Source organism: Erpetoichthys calabaricus, chromosome 17, assembly GCF_900747795.2.
Source record: "Erpetoichthys calabaricus chromosome 17, fErpCal1.3, whole genome shotgun sequence".
Lineage (NCBI taxonomy): Eukaryota > Metazoa > Chordata > Cladistia > Polypteriformes > Polypteridae > Erpetoichthys > Erpetoichthys calabaricus.
The window spans coordinates 30,356,479-30,378,581 of NC_041410.2; the positions used below are offsets into that span (position 1 = coordinate 30,356,479).

A 22,103-nucleotide genomic window follows, 5' to 3' on the forward strand; every position below is an offset into this window, starting at 1 on the left:
ATGGCTGACTGAAATCTCTCTTCTCCTCTTACAAGCTACTGCACATGGTATTGTAATTCAGTTTATTTCTACAGTGATGACATATGACATTCATTTGAAAAAAAGATTTTAGTATGCTAAATAAAATATAACTAAGTACATAGTCCAGTTATGCTAAGTATATCAATGTTTTTTGATATACAGTAGCTTTTTGAATGGTGGGACCTTACATGGTCCATGTGGATTACCAGGAAGAAAAGGATCTGAGAAGACAAGAAAAGACCTTAGTGAAGAAGGAGAGCAAATGCAGTTACTGGAAAAGCAAATTTTCATATTATTAGAAAAGGAAAGAAAAGGCACCTCCAGGGAATGAAATGCTATATCTGTTTAAAGAGTACTCCACGACTACTTACTTTGTGGACACCAAAGTAAAAGACATGACATGAGAGTAAGACAAAATGACTGGAAAATTCCACCATACTAACAGGTAGCAGAATTGTTTTTTTGCTGGGAACATATAGCTCCTTACTGCATATAACAAAGGGACCATTTGTTCTTTATTAGTAGACTGGAGTTCAACAATGCTTGTACTTTTGTCCCACAACTTTAACTGTGCCATCCTTGCCCCAATAAGTGATTCCAGCAGGTGTCAGAATCATCATCATAGAATAAACCAGGGGGCTTAGACTATGTAAGCAAGAGAGATGAGAGAAGAAAATGTAAGTAGACAGGGAGCAGAACTCATTGAGGTAAATGCAAAGATGTTCCTTCATTATATTAGATACTTAATCATCCTTCTTGGATGACCTGTGCTTTTTCTCTTAAAAATATGCTGTTTTGTATATTTGTCCTCCTTGATATTAAACTGTGTTGAAAGTGCCACTATGGAAACCTTTACAGTTTCAATATTCTGCACATGTGTTACACAGTCAACTCAGGGTTATGGTGTTATGGCAATGAAAGTTAAGCCTTAGTCTTTGACAAACAGACTGAAAAGCCTACCAAGAAGTCTGTAAAGTGGAAGGAAACATTGATATCAACTTGACAACTAAATGCATGGTTAGGCATAACAACAGGTTGTATAACTTATCAGTACACAGTATTAGAGTGTGGAGATGATAAACCATAAGGGAGGGATACATACCATTAATGTCTGCTTTAACATCTGGAACTTTTCCGCAGAGTTGTCCCCTCCTGGAGATATAAACACGCTGTCATTAACCTTGCACATTGGCCATTTCACTGGTCACAGTTAACAAATGAACTTCAACATGTGTGATTTTAACTGGATGAATTGTGAAGTCTGCCAGTAAACGCAACAGGAGAAGAATAACAGCATAGCCTTTCTATTATGAAGGACTTTTGCATATAAAATAAATTAATACACTTGCATAAATTATTATTTTCAAGCTTAGGTTACCTGTAAAATCAAATGTCTAATGTCATTTTCAAACATGCTAATAATCTGGGAAAAAGGAGCAGAAGTAAGATGATCATTCGTTGTGCTCACCTGATGTTATTTGCAATAAGAAATGCAATCACTGATACAAGAACACCCCCTAGAAATGAACCGATGATTGTTCCAGCTAGTTCTTCTGTTGTCAAGGTGAAAACTGTTCCCGATGAAGATGCTGTTAAAATATAATACACTATCATCATTTCTGAGATGAGATATCATTAAATTCAGCTATACAATTGGACCATCATCCTTTAATGAAAACTAAAACATACAACAAAACAACTTTAATGAATTCAAACAAACTGACATTGTTCAGGGAGACTTTAGATTGCTAGTCACATGCCATTTATGGGTAAACTGATCTTTCCTGAGTTTCAAGTACACAATAAACAATTTTAATGGATTCAATGGCTTTCTTATGCTGATTTAAATACCCAGTCAGTAGCATCATATTGTAGGACTGGACAGGCCTACAAAGGGCTAAGACTATGAAAGCTACTGATGACTACGAGTATTGAGATTCTGGTTACAGAAAGGATACCTTTGGGTATGTGAACAGTAAAGCACATGTTAAGCGCTGATGACCTGTACTCACATATACTGTTTGAATACAAGAGAAAGCAAATATACTTTTAATATGGGATGAGGCCAGAAAATCTAATGTTTATGGGTTTGGGTATCACCTGGGTGGTAAAACCATAATTCCCCGACCAGGTAAATGAATCAGCACATATCAGTGCTCCTCATGGTAATTAATCTCTTAATAATTTAAAGAAGCAATAAACTTTTCTGATTGGTTTACATAACTTAAAGAAACCAAGAAATTTGTATCCTCACTAGTGTTGATCAGTGAAAATTTTAGCAAATTTGCTGGGTTCACGAGTGACCTTGTTTGGCTAACATAACATCACACACCTACAGCAGTCATGTTGGATGGGACATCCCGCTGAATATATAATGCTGATCCCTTTCCCATTAATGGCCATTTATGCCCCTACTTATAAAGCATGATTTAGTTTTAAACAAAGTTGCCAAGTGTCTAATGTAGCAGCAAAGCTGTCTCTATAAGACGTGTGCAACCAGCATCAGTTTTACGTGTGTGATAAAGAAAATGTAAGATGGCACATTGTGAATGGAGCGGTCTGTGAGTGAACGCAACTCATTTGTAATGTTTTCATAGACATGGCAGACCTGGCACTTTATGCAAATACAAGAATAAACTGTTATTTTTTAATGTGTGTACATATCTGCCATCAAATCATGTATGTGATTCAATATGTGAATGTGTATGTGTGTGTAATTTAATACTTATTATCAATACAGCATTTCAATATAGCTATTGTTTCTAAACAGAGCCTCATTTATGGTCATGTACCATCTTGCATTAGCCCTTCCATTTTCACAAAGAAATCCCACCGTTTATTCTCACATTTGCATTCATTGTCAGATCTGCTGTGTCTGTGAAAATTCTGCAAGTGAACTGCCATCCATTGGTGTGCTTTTCACTTGTGGCTTGATTGTTCTGTCCAATATTTACCACTTTGCATGTTCTCCCTTCCCGATGTCACATTAATGCTCGCTCTGTATCTTGTACTCCCAGCTATGTAAAAATCATTATGATACAATTTCAAATTATTTTAAATTCTTTTTTTTACCTAACTGAAATAACTGAAGTGCCAACAGTTTTTCTTTATCATGCATAGTGAAACAATGTGAGTGATTATAAGTTCACATTTTTTCATGATTTTATCAAAGTGGTCTGCTGTAACACAGGCAGCAATTCACATCTGGGAAACAATGTTCAGTAATGTCGGTAACAGTAGCAGGAGAAGATTTGTTGAAAAAGATATGCAAATATAGTCAAGTGAGAGAATAGACAGATGGTAATTCACACCTGGGTACCAATGTTAATGGTGTCACTTGTGGTGGTAAAAGGAGGTCTTTCGTGTACAAAAACAAAGATAAAAATCAACAATCGCATGTTCCAAATACAATTTCAGAGTTACAAAAACAAGGTCATTTAAAGTTTAGCAAGTTAGGAATGTCAAGGTATGTAACATGCACACTGATGAAATAATTTAAGATTTAAAAACACAACATTGACATTGGCCCTGACACTTCTAGTGTGAAATTATTTTCCCTCTCTACTTCTTGTGATGCATCTTTGAGATGAGGCAGTGCAGAGTTGGAGAGCCACTGCTTTAGAGACCTGTTCCCCATTAGAGAAGCGGATACTGCATGACACCTGAGATAAACGTGCCAGACATTTTATTACTGTGGTTTTTATTACCATGAGATATGAGACTTGTGCACAACCATAGCTAATCAAGCATTTCTCTGACTTCTGTCTGTGTGAAGTAGTAAAATAATCTAGCATATCTTCACCATTAGGACTAACTCCAACTCTATGACTCAGGATGGACCATGGGAGTTGTGTTTTCCTTTATGTGGCAGAAGATGAAGTTTTCTAAGGAAGTAACACCAATGCTTAAAAAGGAAACAGAAATAAGCCTTGTGTTCCATAGAATAATGAAGCCACAGTCAGGAATTGTCCCGTGTAATACTAAAACAACTTTTTTACCACCAGTAAGTGTTCTGTGGAAAATGTTTGAAACTGGCTGATGAGGTTTCCCTTTAATCATTTAAATCATTTGGACCAGATGAGGTTGTCTTTTGTTGAGGTGTAACTATGCTTTTGACATTCTCACTTGCCATGAATGGAGACGCTTGTTTTTTTTGTTCCACCTCCATCTTCCACCCACCCACAAGGTACAGCACACGGGAGAGTGGCACGGCCATTTACAAGAATGGTCCGCTTTTCTGAGAACAGGAAAACTGTACACACTCTTATCATGACTGTTAACATTACTAGTTTGATAGCTAAACCCTGTTGAATTCTGTTATCTGATTTAAGGAACGTCTGACTTACTGAATATGAAAGATTACTTTACTATGCAAAACTGAAAGGAAAAGTTTGCTTGCTTGCAGCTTTGCTCCCCAAGTCTTCCAACAGCCTACTTTAATAAACTGAACTTTATGAAAACTAAACAATTTTATTTAACTACACTATTATTAGGAAAGAACAAAACTTATTAAATAACTATGTACAAAATGTAGTAACAAAATAGTTAGTCTAAACAATTATATAGCAACAATGCAGCTTAAGGCCATGTCACTACATGTTTTCTCCTGCACTATTCAGTCACAGACTTCACTCATTTAGTGAGTGTGGTGCAGTCATGGCACACTCCTGTGACCACCAATTGCATAGTCTGAAATGCCAAGTGACTTATTCTGCCCCCAGATTTGATTTTGCCTTAATTTATAGGGTGGCCTCTGTATGCGTGAGAACTGACAACCAATGATTGTTCACCCAGAAGTGCAATTCATGCAGTGAAGCCACGAGGAAACAAGCAAGTGTGTGTTTAGGGCCTCACAAACAGAAGAGAGGCTTTGTCTGATGTTTTGTGTTTTATGTACCATGGCAAAAAAGGAAAAAAGTAACAGACTGTAGAGCCATAGTCAGGCAGCATGTTATTAGTTGCAAAAAAATGGGGTAAGCTTACTCTACTTTGGAAATACTGTATGAAAATGTGCTGGAAACATGTTATGTAATTTGACATCCTCAGGAGACAAGCTCAGCAACTGCAGTTGTCAAGTTTGACATCCCCACTAACTTGAAGCTGGTGCACATTCCAGAATAATTCTGTCATTGGCTCATTGGCTTGTGGTAGACCAAGAGTGAGATTATATTGCCCGAGCCTGACTGGTAGTGGGACTATTTATATACTTTGCTCTCTACCATGATCATTCTTATCTATGTATTTCAGGACAAAGTGTAGATTACAACATGCTGAGGCCACTAGTAAAGTCAACACCTCAAATGTCTATCAATACTTTAAAGTTTGGATTGTTTAAGACACAAACTAATTCCAATAAAGCTTTGCTGATCACTGACTTTATTTTGGACACTAAGTTGGATTGTTTATGTGTTACGGAAACTTGGCAGCAACCAAGCAATTATTTTCATTTAAACCAAGCATTCCCATCAGGGTTTCTGTATATTTCTAAATCCCATTTCTTGCAGAGAATAGGCGGATAAATTATTGGGAAAACTAAAACTATCACTGGTGAATCTTCCTGATTTTTCTTCTTTTGAACTGCTGGCTGGCAAAATCCTTGGACCGTTACTTACTATAATTGATGTTTTATATTTCAAGTACTTTTACTGCACCATTTTCTACTGTTTTAACGACTCTGTATTCCATATTTTCAAATGTCATCCTTATGGGTAATTTTAATATAAACTTTGATAATTCAACTAATACATTTACAAAGGATTTTAATTAAATTCTTGACTGTTTTAATTTAACTCATAACAAAGGTCATTTTTTATATTTACTCTGCTGCTCTGGTATCATACCTCATAGTCTCCTCTCTATTAAATTACCTTTTTCTAATCATAAAATGATTATGTTTGATATTAGCCTACTTCTTAGTAAATCAAAGGTTTGTTAAGTTATTATATGTCATAATGCTAAGCATGTAGATCCTGAGAATTTTATTGGTTTATTTAACCTACAGCTTGTTTGTCCTCTTACTGTCACTCTGTCAGAATTAATAGCTCACTATAATGCTGTTCTGTCTTTCTGCTTTCAACACGTTGGCTCCCTTAAAAGCATGGACTGTTTCATTTATTCATACTGCTCGCTCAGAACTATGGGCTGGTGGCTGGATCTTCTGTTTAAGAAAACTGGTCTTGTTGTACATAGGGGAATGTACTTAGATAATATGTTAAACTATTAAAATGCTCTTTCTGCTGTGAAAACTGTGTAATATTATAACTGTGGAACGAACCACGGACACAGACAGGTAGGCATGTTTAAATCACCACCACATGTTTATTTACACTACTATTTACAATTATAAGTGCACACACAAACCCCCAAAACTTCCCCAAAGTCCAGGCCTCTCTCTCTCTCTGCCTCTCTTCAGGTCCGCCTCCACTCCTCTCCTCCGAGCTCTGTCCTGCTCCTCTCCCGACTCCAGCCCTCGAATGGAGGAAGGCGGCTCCTTTTATAACCATCCAGATGTGCTCCAGGTGCTTCCCGACAATCTTCCGCCGGCACTCCCCAGTGTCACTCAGAGGCACTCACACTTCAGGGTGTGGCGGAAGTGCTGAGGGCCAGGGCTCCAAAGGCATCGGGGTGCCCCCTGGTGGTGACCATGGACCCCTACAGGGTTAAGCTTCAAAGCTCTCTACCTGTGGTCCCCATAGCCACCAGGGCGGTCGCCCCCTCATGGTCTGGAGGAGGTATAAGCCCTCCTCTGGTCCTCTTGGGTGTCCCGGCTGAGTACCACCCCCAGCCCTGTGCCACATAACATTATTAGTATAGGAGGGAATAATGCTAGAGCTCCCTTTCTACAGTGAATAAGCTAATTGCACCACCAGAAAATGTTGTCCACTATAACTTTACTGCTAAAAATTGTAGTGACTTGTTGGACTTCTTCAATTCTTAGATTAGGGGCATTCACCAGCAACTTGCATCACTTACCCTTACAGAAAATAACATGCTTTCCCCTATTTTGCATATTCTCTTACCAAATACCTTAATCTTAGAATTCAGTCTACCAACTAAAAATGATATTACTGAGCTTATAACAAAATCCAATTCCTCTACTTGTCAGCTGGAACCAATATCTACTAGTCTTATTAAGTTCTGCTTGCCATCTATTTCTCCTTAGATAACCTCTTTAATTGACTTTTCCCTTGCCACTGGCATGGTTCCTCCTTCATTAAAAATGACTTAAATTACAGCAATTTGAAAAAAACTGCTTTTGAACCTCAAATTTTTCGTAATTTCCAACCTATTTCTAATCTTCCATTTATAACAAAAATTCTTGAAAAGATGGCTGCTTCTCAACTTCAGTCCCATATTTCAAATCATAACCAGCTGAACAGCTTCAATCTGGCTTTCATCTGAAACATAGTTCTGAAATTGCATTGGTCAAAATTACAAACGATCTTCTCTAGGCAGCTGACATGGGACTTTTAACAATTCTTATACTTCTGGATCTTTGTTCGGCATTTGAAACTATATCCCATCAAATACTTTTGGAACATTTAACTAGTTTTGGAGTTTGTGGCCTTTTGTATCAATAGTTCTTCTTTCATCTTACAAATAGAAGACAGTTTGTTCAGGCAAAGGGCTTTAGGTTGTGCGGTGGTTAAACAAAGAGTTCCACAGGGCTTGGTGCTGGGGCCACTTCTTTTCCTTATTTACATTTTTCCTATAGGTAATATATTTCAGCATCATGGTATTCAGTTTCATTGTTATACTGATGATTTGCAACTTTATTTATCCACTGAATCTACCTGTGTTCTTCCTCCTAATATTCTTACTGCGTGTCTACAGGACATTAAGTTATGTACTGTATGATGCATAATTTTCTTCAGTTAAACGGTAATAAAACAGAAGTGCTCTTTGTTGGTACTAAATCTGTACTTGCTATGACTAACAACTTTCCAATTTTGATAAACAATATATTTATAAATATCTCTTCCTTGGTCAAGAGTCTGGGTGTCATTCTAGATCGTACCATTTCTTTTTCATCTCATATAAATAATGTTTCTTGAATTGCTTTTTGTTCATCTTCGAAATATGTCAAGTGTAGCTGCCGAGATATAGGTGTGGTCAAACACGGGTAAAACGCGTGCCAAAAGAAATCTCAAAGTCCAAAAGTTTGTTTTAAAAATATTTAGTGAAAGTTAAAAGCAAATAATCCACACAAGAATAAAAGGAAAAATAGTTACACATGTAGAATAAAAGGCAAAAAAAAGGGAAAAATGTTTCTTCTATAAATTTAGCTTTTCTTGAAAAACTTTAGTTGTTTCTATACTTAAAGGTTCTTAATTTCTTCTTCTCTACTTAAAGGTTTTTAGCTTTTTCTTCTGTACGCTTTACGTACAGCACAACACATAAATTAAGTGCTGTTTTCTTACATATTTACTTCACACACTCAAAAGGCTCATAAGCCAGTTGGCACATAGGCAAGTGCCCAGGCATGGTTTAAAACCTTAGGCCTTCCACACCTTACTCATAGCAAGGCTGTCACTAACTAACTGAAGAATAATGTTTACTCCAAGCTGTTAGAAATGGCAAGAATATACCAATACAATTCTATTTATGGGGGTTATAGGAACCTCCCATAGATTATGCATTGTCGTCTAATAAATGTTCATGAAGCTTATAGAACTAGGAAAATGGCTCTTACATCTAGACTTCATCCAGTTTTGACCAAACATAGTACTGAAGTTTTGCTTAATGCCTCACTTACCTCACGTATAGACTATTGTAATGCCATCCCTAAAAAACAAGTCATACAAAATTCTGCTGCTAGGACAATCACTTGTTCTAAGTCCACTGAGCATATTACACCGATTCTTTTTCAACTTCATTGGCTCCCTGTCTACTGCGATATACAATATAAAATACTGCTCTTAACATTTAAAGCTCTCCACAAACTTGATCCTCCCTATCTTAGTGATCTTTTACAAATTTATACTTCTTCCAGCACTCTCAGATCCTCATCTGCTTCATCTTTGTTCTATGGGAGTCACAGCTTTCTCTTACAGTGCTGCACATCTCTAGAATTCTCTCCCTGCTCATATTCATCAACTAGGATCAATAACAAAATTTAAAACTATTCTTAAGACACACCTCTTTAAAATGATATATCAAGCATGATATTATTATTTATCAATGAATTTGTTGTAAGTTTATTACTTCCTTCTCGCTGTATTGTTGTTTGATTTTTTTATCTGTTCCTATTTATATTTTTAATTCTTTTTAAGGAGATCTTGAGTCTTTAGAAAGGCCCCCAATAAATAAAATCTATTATTATTATTAATAATAATATTATTATTTTTGCTCCTCGAAATACAAGTTACGAAGCACATAGCACAGTTTCTACATCTACTACTACTACTACTACCACTACTACTAGTTTTTCTATAGATGGGCCATCAAAGGATTAGAGTGTCAGAGTTTATTTATTAGGCTACATTCAACTGAAGTTGTCTCAAAGAAATCCAGCATGACATCTATCAGTTCTTTGTCAAGATGAAGACCTCTGGAAAAGGCTACAGCAACGGTTTGCATCGCTCCACCATCTACAATAATTTACAAAGTGAAATGTTATGTTTTGAGGCACCAGAAAAAAATCAGTAATAATAATAGATCAATTATTGAATTCATTTGACAATCATCAAGGTCTTGGGAGTAAGGATTCAGTGCAAGGCAAGAACCAAACCTGGTTGGTCTACCAGTCAATTCTAACTTATAAACTTCTATATCTTAAATAGTCTAATTGTTCCAATTGAGATTTTTTAAGACTGGTCAGAATAAAAATAAGTTGATTTCTGTATTTCAGAATGACCTGTTTAAAAATTTCAAAGATGAAGTGGCATGTTATGACATTTGGAGAGGTTTTGGGTGATGTTATTCAGTATTGGCACAAAATATGATAAAAGAGGATATTATACAGAGAAGAAGGTAATTCCAAGGAATCAGTTTCTTAATTACCTAGTAAATGACACACAATCTATAAATGTATCTAGATTATAGTTGTAAAAATTTGCAAATATTCTGAATTTTGTCTTTTTCTTTTTTGAAAAGGATGACATGAACTAAATTAAACACAGAGTTTGAAAAGGCATACATTTAAAATTGTTGAATCAAATAAAAAAATGTCAGTTTTTAGATGTATGCAACAGTTCTCTGCATTAAAATGTGATAATAAAAATGTGTTCAAAAATGCCATTATGACTAATACCTAATTTTTTTGCTTGGAGTGAAGAGTAAAAGATGCTGAGAAATGATTGGAAAAATCTAACACATAATCTGAACAACTTTTTTGGTAATATATTTTCTCAAGTGATATCTAATTATACAAATGGAAAAATAGATAAACCAGTTCTTGTTTGGGGTGTAATGAGGTCACAACAAATCAGATTGTTCAAATGACTTCTGTGAGAGGTAGAAAGACTAGAAATAAAGTTTTGACCAGGGATGGACTAAAGGCCGAGTTGTGCTCAAGGCTGGACTAAGGAGCTGAATCATTAGAAAATACACTATACCCACACTTATCAAACAGGTGTGTCAAGCACCACAGGACTGGTTTAAACTCAGGGCTAACAGGCCATGCTGTCTCTCTGACATTACATACAGATAGTGGCCATTCCATATCTCTCCATCATTCCATCAACTTGATCCATGCTGGAAAAAAAGACCATATTGGACCATGGATCATTCACCATACTAAGGCAGAGAGCCACCTGGTAATCGGAGCATACTGAATGTTGAAGACTTCTACCATAATGATCCAGGTTGTATTAATATTGCTTTTCAAACAACCATTTTACTCTACTTACTTTTTTTTAGAATCTTGTTAATTCATGCATGAATAAAAGTATAAACCTTCTATTCTGCTCTGTGTAAACATATGAAGGCTATAGTTGGGATTTGGTGCATTTTGTTCATGTTTATGTAATAAAGAGTATAAAGGGGGGAATAGGGTCACCTAGGACCCTGCCCATGACAAAACACTGCTACAAGAGACATTGTTTTATACTGAAAACAATCAGTCAGTGTTGAAGAAATGGCTTACCTGTTTTTGCAATACATGACTTTTTCTAAGGAGAATTTTACACATTTGTCATACATCACACAAGTACAATATGCTGTCTTCTGTCATGATAAAACCCCAAAGAAAATCATCTCATCCCACTCATTTCAGCTTTTTCAACTTTAATTCTTTCTCTTGTATGACTAAACATGCAAGGTAACTTACTGGAATCAAACTTAATAAAACCATCTGAGCTGACATATAAATAATTCAGTCAACAATAATTCCAGACGTTGCTGAGCAAAACAGTTGCTGGATTCTGGAGAATATCAAACATCCATAGCTCAACAAATAGCAAACACATCATAGCTGCCATAAGCCTTATCAGTGCATTAAGTGGACATTATCTCATCTCAGTAGACCTATGGGAAAGGAAAAATTGGTGCCTTCTAAACTTTCTGCAATGTTTAGAAGGTTTTAGATCAGTCATTAAATAAATGATAAAAATGTTCATACACATTACATACCACGTCATCTGCATAGCCTTGGCAGAGTCCCATACCCACAGGGAATGGTGCTAATTTTTTTCCAAGAATGCAGACACAGGTGTCACTGTGATTATAAAGGGATAAAATAGCCTTTTTTAGGGGCCCCAAAACCCTGTACTCTCACAACACGCTCCACAGAATTCCTTAAGTAATACAGTAATTCACCTTCTCTAAGTCCACAAAATACATGTAGATCAATTGGGTATACTCCCATACCCCTCCAAGATTCCCCTAAGGGTAAAGGGCTGGTCTACTGTCCCATGGTCTAAACAGAATCCACATTGCTGCATCTGGGGCAATGGGGATCTGAGGTTTCATGACTGGATAGAGTCTCCTATCCAGCACCTTGGCATGAGCATTTCCAGGGAGACTGAGGAGTGTGATTCCCTCAGGAGTTGGAGCACAAACTCCAGTCCTCTTTATTAAAAATGAGGACGATCACCCTGGTCTGCCACTTCAGGGGCTTGGCTCCTGATGTCCATGCAACATTGGAAAGGCATGTCAGCCAAGACATTTTAATAATGTCCAGCACTGGGGAGAGTGTCTAGGTTCCAGTTCACCAAGGCCTTTACTTTCAATAGCCAATCATGTCACACTGCACCTGGCTGCTATTCATCCTGCAGGTAATGGGCTAATGGGAGAGCAGTCTCACATTATGATTTCAGGCTGTTCCAGAACGGCCCCTGTGGCAGACCCAGCAGCCAAGCATTCAACTACAGATACTCATCTCAGGCCTGGCTAAAAGTAAAGGCCCCAGTAACCCCATACTGGGTGGGATAAAAGTTTTGTGTCTGCATCATTGGGAGCATTTTAATTGCTCTTTGTCTAAGAACTCATCTGGGACCAATTCGCCTGGGGAAGTTCTAACAGGAGCTTCTGCTCTGGACAACACCGCTTCAAAGGTCACAGGGGCACACAAACCTCTTCACCAAGATAAGATGGTGATTCTGAGAGATGCCATAACTTGCATTTTAGGTTACTTAGTAACACTGTAGTTCTTGAAAGGTGAATATGTTTGTGTTATGATTGGAACCTCTGCTTGACATCCACAATGTGCAAGGAAAATACCTGTCTTGTGCTCTGTACTGTTAGTATTGGCTTTGCCACCGATTCACCTGAAAATAGTTGTGAGTTTGACAATGAATATGCATGTATTCTGCTGTTTATATTTTATGTGTTCCCCTTTTTGAGGTGTGAAAATGATAATTTTATTACATCATCAGGTCATTGCAGATCACCTCTCTGGTGATTCAGTTGACTGTAGAGTAAAGTCACCTGACCTGAAGGACCATCAGTTTGGTGGACTAACTACTCAATGAAGACAAAAGAACACTCTAAACAACTCCATGAAAAGGTGATTGCAAAGCACAAGTCAGGGGATGAAGTCAAATAAACATCCAAGTTACTGAATATCCATTAGGGTCCAGTTAAATCAGTCATTAAAAAATGGAAAGAGAATAGCACACCTGAAAATCTGCCAGAGAGTAATCATGTAAAGAGAAGTCTAGTGAGGGAGACCTCTTATAGCTCAGAAGAACTTACAAGTTACAGTAAATAAGACTGGGGAGACTGGTCATGCAACAACTGCTGTGTAGGTGCTACACCAGTAACAAATTAATGAGAGGCAATCAAAAAGAAACCCACTGTTAGAAAAAAAACACACAAAGAGTTGGTCAGAAGCCACATGAGGGTCTCCGGAGTCAGCTGAAAGCAGGTTCTATGGGATGATGAGACCAAAATTGACCTTTCTGGTCATCCGACTAAACCCCATGTTTGAACACTGCTTGCTGTCAAGAAAACACCATACCCAGTGGATGGTGGTGGTAACATTCTGTGGGACTGCTTTTCTGAAGATGACCCTGGAATGGTTGTGAGGGCAGAGGAGTACATGAATGCAGCAAAACACAGAAAAATAAATTCTAGTGGAAATAAATTCTAGAGGAAAACCTAGAGAAAAATAAAAAAAAAACAGGAGAAAAATTAATTCTAGATGATAACCTGGCTAAGTCTGCAAGAAACCTATGCTTTGGGAGAAAATTTGTTTTCCAGCAAGACAACAACCACAAAGCCAAAGCTACCGTCATATAGTCAGAATCCAGATCTCAACCCAACTGAGAATTTGTGGCTGGACTTGAAAAAGGCTGTTCATTCATGATCCCCGTGCAACCTGACAGGGCTTGGGCAGTTTAGCAAATAAGAATGGGGAAAATGGCAGATGTGTACACAGACTCAAGGCTGTCATGGCTGCCAAGAGTGCATTGACAAAATGTTGCCCTGAAGGGAGTGAAAAGTTATGTGATCAATAATGGTTTTTTTTTATTTGTAATTTATTTCAACATTTTGCAGAGATCTATTTTTATTTCAAAATTAAATCGTCTTTTTCCATTGATCAGTGTCAAAAGGCCAAGTTAAATCCTTGGTGATTTAATGTTGTATCACAAAATGTTAAAACTTCCAAGGGAATGAATCCTTTTATTGGCACTGTATATCAGACAACTGTAGTTTATTTTGTTTTTTTTTTTACTTTCAGTAAATGATATTGATATACCATTAATGATTTGAATTTCAATACTACTGCTTTTAAAAACGCTGTATTTATATTACAGACAAAAGTTTTATTTTTTTTACCATGTATCACAAGTACCACTAAGTGCAAATATCTTCCCATTTATAAAGTTTCATCTTTAAGCATTATTCAAGGACCGTTTTTGCATTAGGATGAACTAGCACTTGCATATATATTCGATATATTTAAAGACCATTAGGTATTGAATATTTATCATGTGTGAAGAGTACACTGGAATTCTCTCTTGCTTTTACAGCCTAGATGCAGACTGTAAAGGTTTTCAAGAGTGAGGCGCTAGCAATGGTTGAATGACAGCTTTACTTCATCAATAAATAAGTTTACATAGGTATTGTTCACACAATCTAAAGAAGTGACATGTCACGACTCTGAATTTACTTGGAGTTAGTATAGGTGTTGGAGTAAGTGTGCTCTACAATAAATTGGCATCCTATCTATGTTTAGTTCTAGCATTGTACCCAACGCTGCCAGCACAGACTCCGATCCCCTGTGACCCTGTATGCAGGGCCGGATTTTCCTATAGGCTAACTAGGCTTCAGCCTAGGGCCTCAAGATCAAGAGGGGCCTACATTCAAATTGTTAGCAAAATTTTATTATCTCTCATGTAATTTACAAACTTAAAAATGGAAGGTGAAAGGGCCTCATAAGTGGAATAGCCTAGGGCCTCTTTTCACATAAATCTGGCCCTGCCTGTATGGGAAAGGGAAAGTATAAAAAAATGAAGGAATTGACATTTTTTCTGTATAGTCTATTATTAAATTTGTTTCAGACTGAACACATGTTTGTCACATTTGTTTTGGATATATTGGTATTGCCAAGAATTTCTATGACTTAATTTGCATATAAATTAAATACCTTTACTAATGGAAGTAGTAGTAGTACAATCTACGTATATCAAATTATTATTGCATTAATAATATTAAAATTCAAGATTGGCAAAATTATGTCTTTTAATATTATTATCTAAAAATAATTAATCTTCAGCAGTTGAATTATCAATTAAAAAACATACACACAAAAACACTTGACATTTTACTCATCTATGACATCTATCATTGTGTGGACAGCAGCATACCTGAGTGTAACATTATTGAAAGCCCAACATGTGTAGTTACCCGCCTGATCCACCTTAATGTTCATTAATTTCAAGCTCCTGGCCTCTTTTCTTAAGAGAAGTTCCACTTAAGAACCATTGATACTGAGCAGTAGGATTGGACTGTGCTGAGCATTGTAAAATAAGAGAAGATCCAGCAGCATAGACTTGTTCGTATACACTGACAGACAAAGTGGGCAAGTCAGGTCCATCTAAAATATATACCCAATAAATTTGAACAGATTAAATGTTCTGTTTTTCTCTTCTACTCTATATAATCAATTTTGTAATGCATACATTACTAATACAGCATTCTTGCTCTGCTAAAGTATAGTCTATATTGACATACAAGCTTTCAAGAAATTTTATCAATCACTTCATGCAATCATTTCTTTCATTTTTAAATAAAGGAAAGTATAATATAATGCTACAATCAATTTTCATCCACACTTACATTTTACATCAAGGTTAAAGGGCTTGCTGGTGCCGTTACTGACATGGTTATACACGTAGCAGTAGAAGGGCCCATCATCTGATCTCAGCACACCTGATATCGTTAGAGTTCTGTTATCAGCACTCAAGTGAATCCTCTGAGTGTTCGACACCTCTGAGCTGCCATTGAACCACCGGTAAGAGACATCTGAGCCAGAGGCTGTGCAGGTCAAAGTCACTGTGTCACTGAACTCTACAGGATTAGGCATATTGGACTGGATTGTGGGTACAGAAACTGGATCTGTAGAAAAAGTGTACAAAAAATGATATGTACTGATATTATAAAACATAAAGCTGATTAGTCTAGACACAGTTAAACCCAGCAGCTACAAGTATTTAAAGCATATTTACAGTACATTTTGTAAACTAGGCCTGATATTAGTTGGCAGTCTGTGTAAAATTAGTTGACTTGTGGGTGCTGCTTCATCACTAGTTTAATAAATGCCAAAGGATGTGTTGGTGAGGTGTCACCTGCTGCACTCGCGTCCCAATCCAGGTGGTTCATCATGTGGTGCGTGCAGCAACATACTATCAGCACATGCTCCCAACCTATACCCCTCAGGAAAAACTCTGGATTTATTTTGATGTCTGAAATATTTTTTTTCACTGTGCCTATTGAGCTCTATGTTGTAATAAAGTTATTAGGGTTCTTGGTAGACAAAAGACAATTTTTTTCCAGATTCACTTTACCATCACAATCTGCACTTATTCAAAGATTTAGGAGCACCTCTAAACTGAGATACCACTGCTTTGCACGAGGACAAGGAAGGTATGTAGCTAGGACTCCTTACCTTTGGAACAGCCTTGAAATTGTATGATTTTTCAAAGTAACCTGAAATCCTCTGTTAAAGTAACAATTGTCTAGTCTTCTCTACCAAACTACTCATCAAAAACAAAATCCCTTGCCAGATAAAGGAGATAAGAATTTGTGCACAGTAATTATTTTGTTTCATACTATTTCCTGCATTCTATTTCCCTATTTGTATTATTGTGCACAATAAACATCATGAAGTCCATAAATCATTTACTAGTTGCTACTACATTCAAAGCTTCTGTATATTGGTAAGAGCTGCTTCTTTATAACTCGAGTCCAGAGTTCAGACCATGGCCCTCATACTCTCCATGCTAAGATTGCATGACTTCTGTATTTTTTCATTGTTTTCTCTTTTGTTTCAGTTTCCCCACACCCCAAAGATGTGTATATTAGGCTGATTGGTGACTTTAAATTGGTTCTGTGGTTGTGTATATGAATGTACCCTGCAATGGAAAAGTCGGCCCGTTCTGGGTTTGTTCCTACCACCGATGCTGCCAGCATAGACCTTGCTACTGATTACTGGAATACATTGGTGCAGAAACTGAAAGAATGAATGCTGTCAGTATTTATGTGGGACACTGCACTTCAATAATACTGAAATCAGAAGTCTTTTTTGAGTAGCTGCATATCACATAAAACAAAATAACAATGAAACCCCACAACCTATGTAGGGATTTCATTCAATAACACTGATTGAGCTTCTCCTGCTTAAATAATGTGCAGATCTTGTTTATGTGTAGAGTTGTTTAAACATCAACAAACACTCTTATTTTTTTATTTTTTTATTTTTTGTTTCTCTGAATTATTATTACTGGCATCCCTGCTCTATCTTGCTTTTACATGTGATTGTTATGCTCAAACAATGAAGATTAAGAGAGTAACTTGTACAATAACATTAGTCTGTACATCATCATAATCATTGTCATCATCATCACCATCACCGCTTTTACCCATCTTCAGCTTTTTCATCACTTTTGTGATTCCCTCAAGTAAACTTTTTTCACGTTGTCATTATGGGGTGTTGTGTGTAGAATTCGGAGGAAAAAAATGAATTTAATCCATTTTGGAATAAGGCTGTAACATAACAAAATGTGGAAAAAGTGATGCGCTGTGAATACTTTCCGGATGCACTGTATTTGCCTTGTACACTTCACACATTTTTTATCTTTGTGACTCCATTCCACCTTTTCATTCATCAATTTCAGAATTGTTTTTAATTTTGGGATGAACTTGCACTGCATAGAAGATAAAATGCAGTTTGTGATAAACACAACTTTAAACTTTTTTTTTCTAAATGTATGCCTGTGATTGCTTTCATCATACTACGGAACAAACCTACATTATGATTAAATACGATACGACGGTAATAGGTACTGACAAAAACATAATAATAATAATAAGTCACAGAAAAAAAAGGTAAACAGTGAAGGAAAAAAAGTTTATTTTGTGATTAAAAGTCGAAATGTCCACTTTAATCCCGTTGTTTATTTTGTTATTGAAGATGACATTTCCACATTAACTTCGAAATTTCCACTTAAATCTTAGAATCCTAAGATTTATACTTTGTATCATATATTACATTTTACAGATAAACTGTTAACTTCATTTAAATAATTTATAATGTTAATAAGTACACATTTGGGGTGCAAGGTGGCGCAGTGGTAGCGCTGCTGTCTCGCAGTAACAGAGTCAAGTCCCAGGTGTTCCCTGCCTGGATTTTGTATGTTCTCCTGGTGGTTTTCTCCAGTTTGCTTCAGTTTCCGCCCAAAGTCATGCTTTTTAGGGGATCTGGCGATGCAATACTGACACGAGTGTATGTGTGTGCACATATTGCCCCCTGCGATGACCTGGCTTCCAGACCAGGGATTGCGCCTGTCTAGTGGACTAAGCTTGCTGGGATGGGTACGACCCTGCATGCATGGTTGGAATAATCAAACATGTATAACGAAGATTTTTCAGTGTTCCTTCAAAGTTTTGAAGAATCGCTGTTCTAAATTTGCAGCTGGTTTTACAGACCACGTTTATCTTATGGTGGTAGGCTATGTGGAGAAAGAAAATGGAAAGATTGGGAGTAGAAATCGGTAAGTTTTACAGGGACAGAACGGTTGAAATTAAGAAGGCCCACCAGGAAGGAAACCCAACATGAAAACATGCAAATTCCAGGCAGGGTAAACCCAGCATGTGACCCCCTTACTGAGAGGCGGCAGCTCTACCACTGAAGCACCAATTTAAATGAAGTTAACAATTAATTTTTAAAATGTAAAATATATACTTTAAAATATTTCATCATGAAAATAATACCTAGGCTTAGCTCTCTGAACATTTGGAATCCTGTAATATCATGAAGTTAATGTATTTTGTGTGGCAATCGCTGCATGTGGCTCCTTTCGGCGCAAGATGATCCCCGTTTAAGAAGCACATAGCGATTGTAGACTGGGTTGGGGAGCACTTATAGAATAACGTGCTGCTTTAATTACAATAGGCTTTGCGAAACTCTAGTAAATTAAATATCGATTTTAAGATGACGTTTTCGACGTTCTACGTTAATCATGAAATAAACTACAAGATCAAAATGGAAATTTCGAGATTAAGACGAAATTTCGTCTTTAATGCCGAAACAAACTACGAGATTAATCTCGAAGTTCTCACTTTAAAGATGAAATTTCGACTTTTAATCACGAAATACAACTTTTATTTTCCTCACTATGTCCCCATTTTTTGTCTTCTCTGTGGTCCTAATACTCTTTCGCAGATTTCACAGCTTCGTGACTAAAACGAATTCAATTAAAATAATTCTTAGCTACAGTGTGTTTGGGATGATCTGCCTCCAAATTAAAACTGCACTTTACCTACCTAACACTTGAAGTATGACACTTCCACTCACAGCCTCTCCCCCAGTAGTTATGATGCTCACGCTGTACTGTCCCGAGTCCCGTAGTGTCAGTCTGAAGAGCGACAGAGATCCTGTCATTGTGTTTAGATGGGCTCTCCCTTCATACCCCTGTCCGTATGAAACTGAACCATCCACACAAGACACCAGATTGTTAGTATTGTTTAACCTCCAGATCACATCCTGTAACACGACATTTGAAGGATTAAGTGAAAAGTTTAATGTCACATTGCCGCCTACCCGTCCGAAAACAGGGCTTGTGGGAGTGGTGAGACTCAAACCGGAGCAGCCTGTGGGAAACGAGAAAAAAGGAAGACTTAAAATAAGTTTTTACAGTAAGTTGGCACAGTGTGACTGAGAGTGTAAACGGAGCACGTGGATCAATTATAAACATCTTCTTACTTGAAAGGAGAGTCACGGATAGAACAGCACAGACGGCGGCTTTCATTCGCAGCTCCATCTCGGACTGACAACTGGTAGCTGCAGCGGTGACTTCTAACAAGTGAAGCAGCACAGCAGGAAGGGAAGTGGAAAAACACGGAAGAGTCAACTATCACATCTGAAAAAATGCGGACATGTTTATAAATCGGTGTTTTAGTATGTAGTATATTTAGTTGCGAATGTAATGTTTTGTGTTTTTTGTGTTTAGGTTGAAAGGGCTCCAAGTGCGAGCGATGTGATTAGAATTAAGCTTATCGAACACGTCTGTTATTATTACTATTATTATTATTATTATTATTATTATAGCACTGCAATATTAAAGGCTCTGTATAAATTAAAGACTGAATGGAGTAATTAAAGTTTGAACAGTAGTCATAACATTCTCAGAATCGGTCAATGACTAATAAACGTAAAAGGGTGTGCTTTAAACCTTTTTGAAATACTCTTAAAATAATTACCGTTTTAGAGTTAATTTAATAATTTCAGCAATTGGTTCCTAGACAGTTTTGGTAGGGCGTGATCAGCTTAGTCCAGATTACTTGATGAACGACACGGTGATTTAGGGGGACTTTATTTTAAAAGTGGTGCTTAACGTGTATTCGATTTAGTGAAGAGTTGGAACACAATGTATTTACAAGGGTAAAAAAAAAGATTACATGAAAACTGGAAAAAGGACAACATGGATAGACAAACCTATTGTACCGCTAACTTTTTTTCCTAGAACATTTGATTGTTATGCCCACTTGTGAAACCAATTTCATTTGAAAATTTCTTTTACAGATTTATTTCATGCTTCTACCTTTATGCCACCTTCTAGGCTTCAGAGGTGTCACGTGTTGAATGTGCACACCCATATGTTTTACATAGTTTCATGCAAAGCATACTTGTGATTAATTGACTTTACAGTTTTATAGTCAGAATTAGGTCTCCAATTCTGATCAGGTCACTTGAACACACACACACTTAAACATACTGGTGCTTTAATGGCATTTTACTGAGTTGTGTGGTTCCTCCTAGAACCATTGGTTGCTAAAGAACTATTTCATTCTGGGAGGAGTTTTTAAAATATGAAAAAAATATGAAGATCTTTGGGGTTTGAAACAGTTCTGTGCACAAAACAGAAATCTTTAATTAATAGAAGGCTACCAAGCAGGACATGGCAGATCAAGAAAACCTGAAGTTAGCTTGTGTCATATGTGCAAGAGTCCTTTTAAAATCAGGAAACCTTTTGGTATTTCACAGATCTGTAATAATCTCTTCCTGGGTGTTCATTGAATCTGTTATGGATTTAAAGAAAAAGTTCTTTCTGGAACCTTCAAATGGCTGTCCTGTAAAAAAAAGTTCTTAATGAGAGTGGGAGTGATTAAAATCCCTTTATCTTTATAATAGCTAACATTTTATTTTAAATTCAAATTCTTTCTTTTTATATATTAGTATTTAAGTTATTCACTTCAGCAGCACACATAAAGACTGCAGTTGGTTTATATTTATCATTATGGAGAATCTGAAGAAATTTAAGTTTGCTCTTCTTTTTGTCTCTAATTTTTAAAGTAGAAGTTTATCTATACCTCAGTTAAATCTGAATTTAGCTTTAGTTGTGTATTTAAGGAAATACTATTTAGGAAAGACATATATAAAGCCCTGTGGTGGGCTGGCGCCCTGCCCGGGGTTTGTTTCCTGCCTTGCGCCCTGTTGGCTGGGATTGGCTCCAGCAGACCCCCGTGACCCTGTAGTTAGGATATAGTGAATAATGGATGTATGGATGGATAGATAAAGCTGTTTCATTTCAGACAAGAAAATCTGTAAAGGAGAAGGTGCAGATATTCAGTTCTTGAAGATGGTCAGCTCACTCACACGTGCCATACTGGGACACTTTGAAATTCATAGTGGTGTGTAAAGACTTTGTTAAATGCTGGACACCCTTTTTGTATGGCAATTATAATTTAAAGAGACAGCTGGAAATGTTCAAAAGCAACTTTCACAAATAGGTGTGGTGTACAAACATAACTGATAAAAGAGAAACATGACATTACAAAATTAACTGTGAATAGCTATTCTATGATGAAACAAGAGACAGTTAAGGATAATTTGTGTTGGTGTGAGGAAAAAAATATATGAATTGAGACCTTATATTGTAACAAATGTTTTCACTTTCCATCAACCCCATTTGCACAAG

General features: G+C 36.8%; 1 protein-coding gene across 1 annotated transcript in view; it reads right to left on the bottom strand.

The window, feature by feature from the left end:
• LOC114644615 (hemicentin-2-like) overlaps positions 1–22,103 on the bottom strand; it is a 405,336-nt gene that overhangs the window by 52,374 nt on the left and 330,859 nt on the right. The window contains exon 6 of the mRNA XM_051920620.1: positions 19,450–19,776. Coding sequence (XP_051776580.1) covers positions 19,450–19,776 — 327 coding nt within the window. The remainder of the gene's footprint in view (positions 1–19,449; positions 19,777–22,103) is intronic.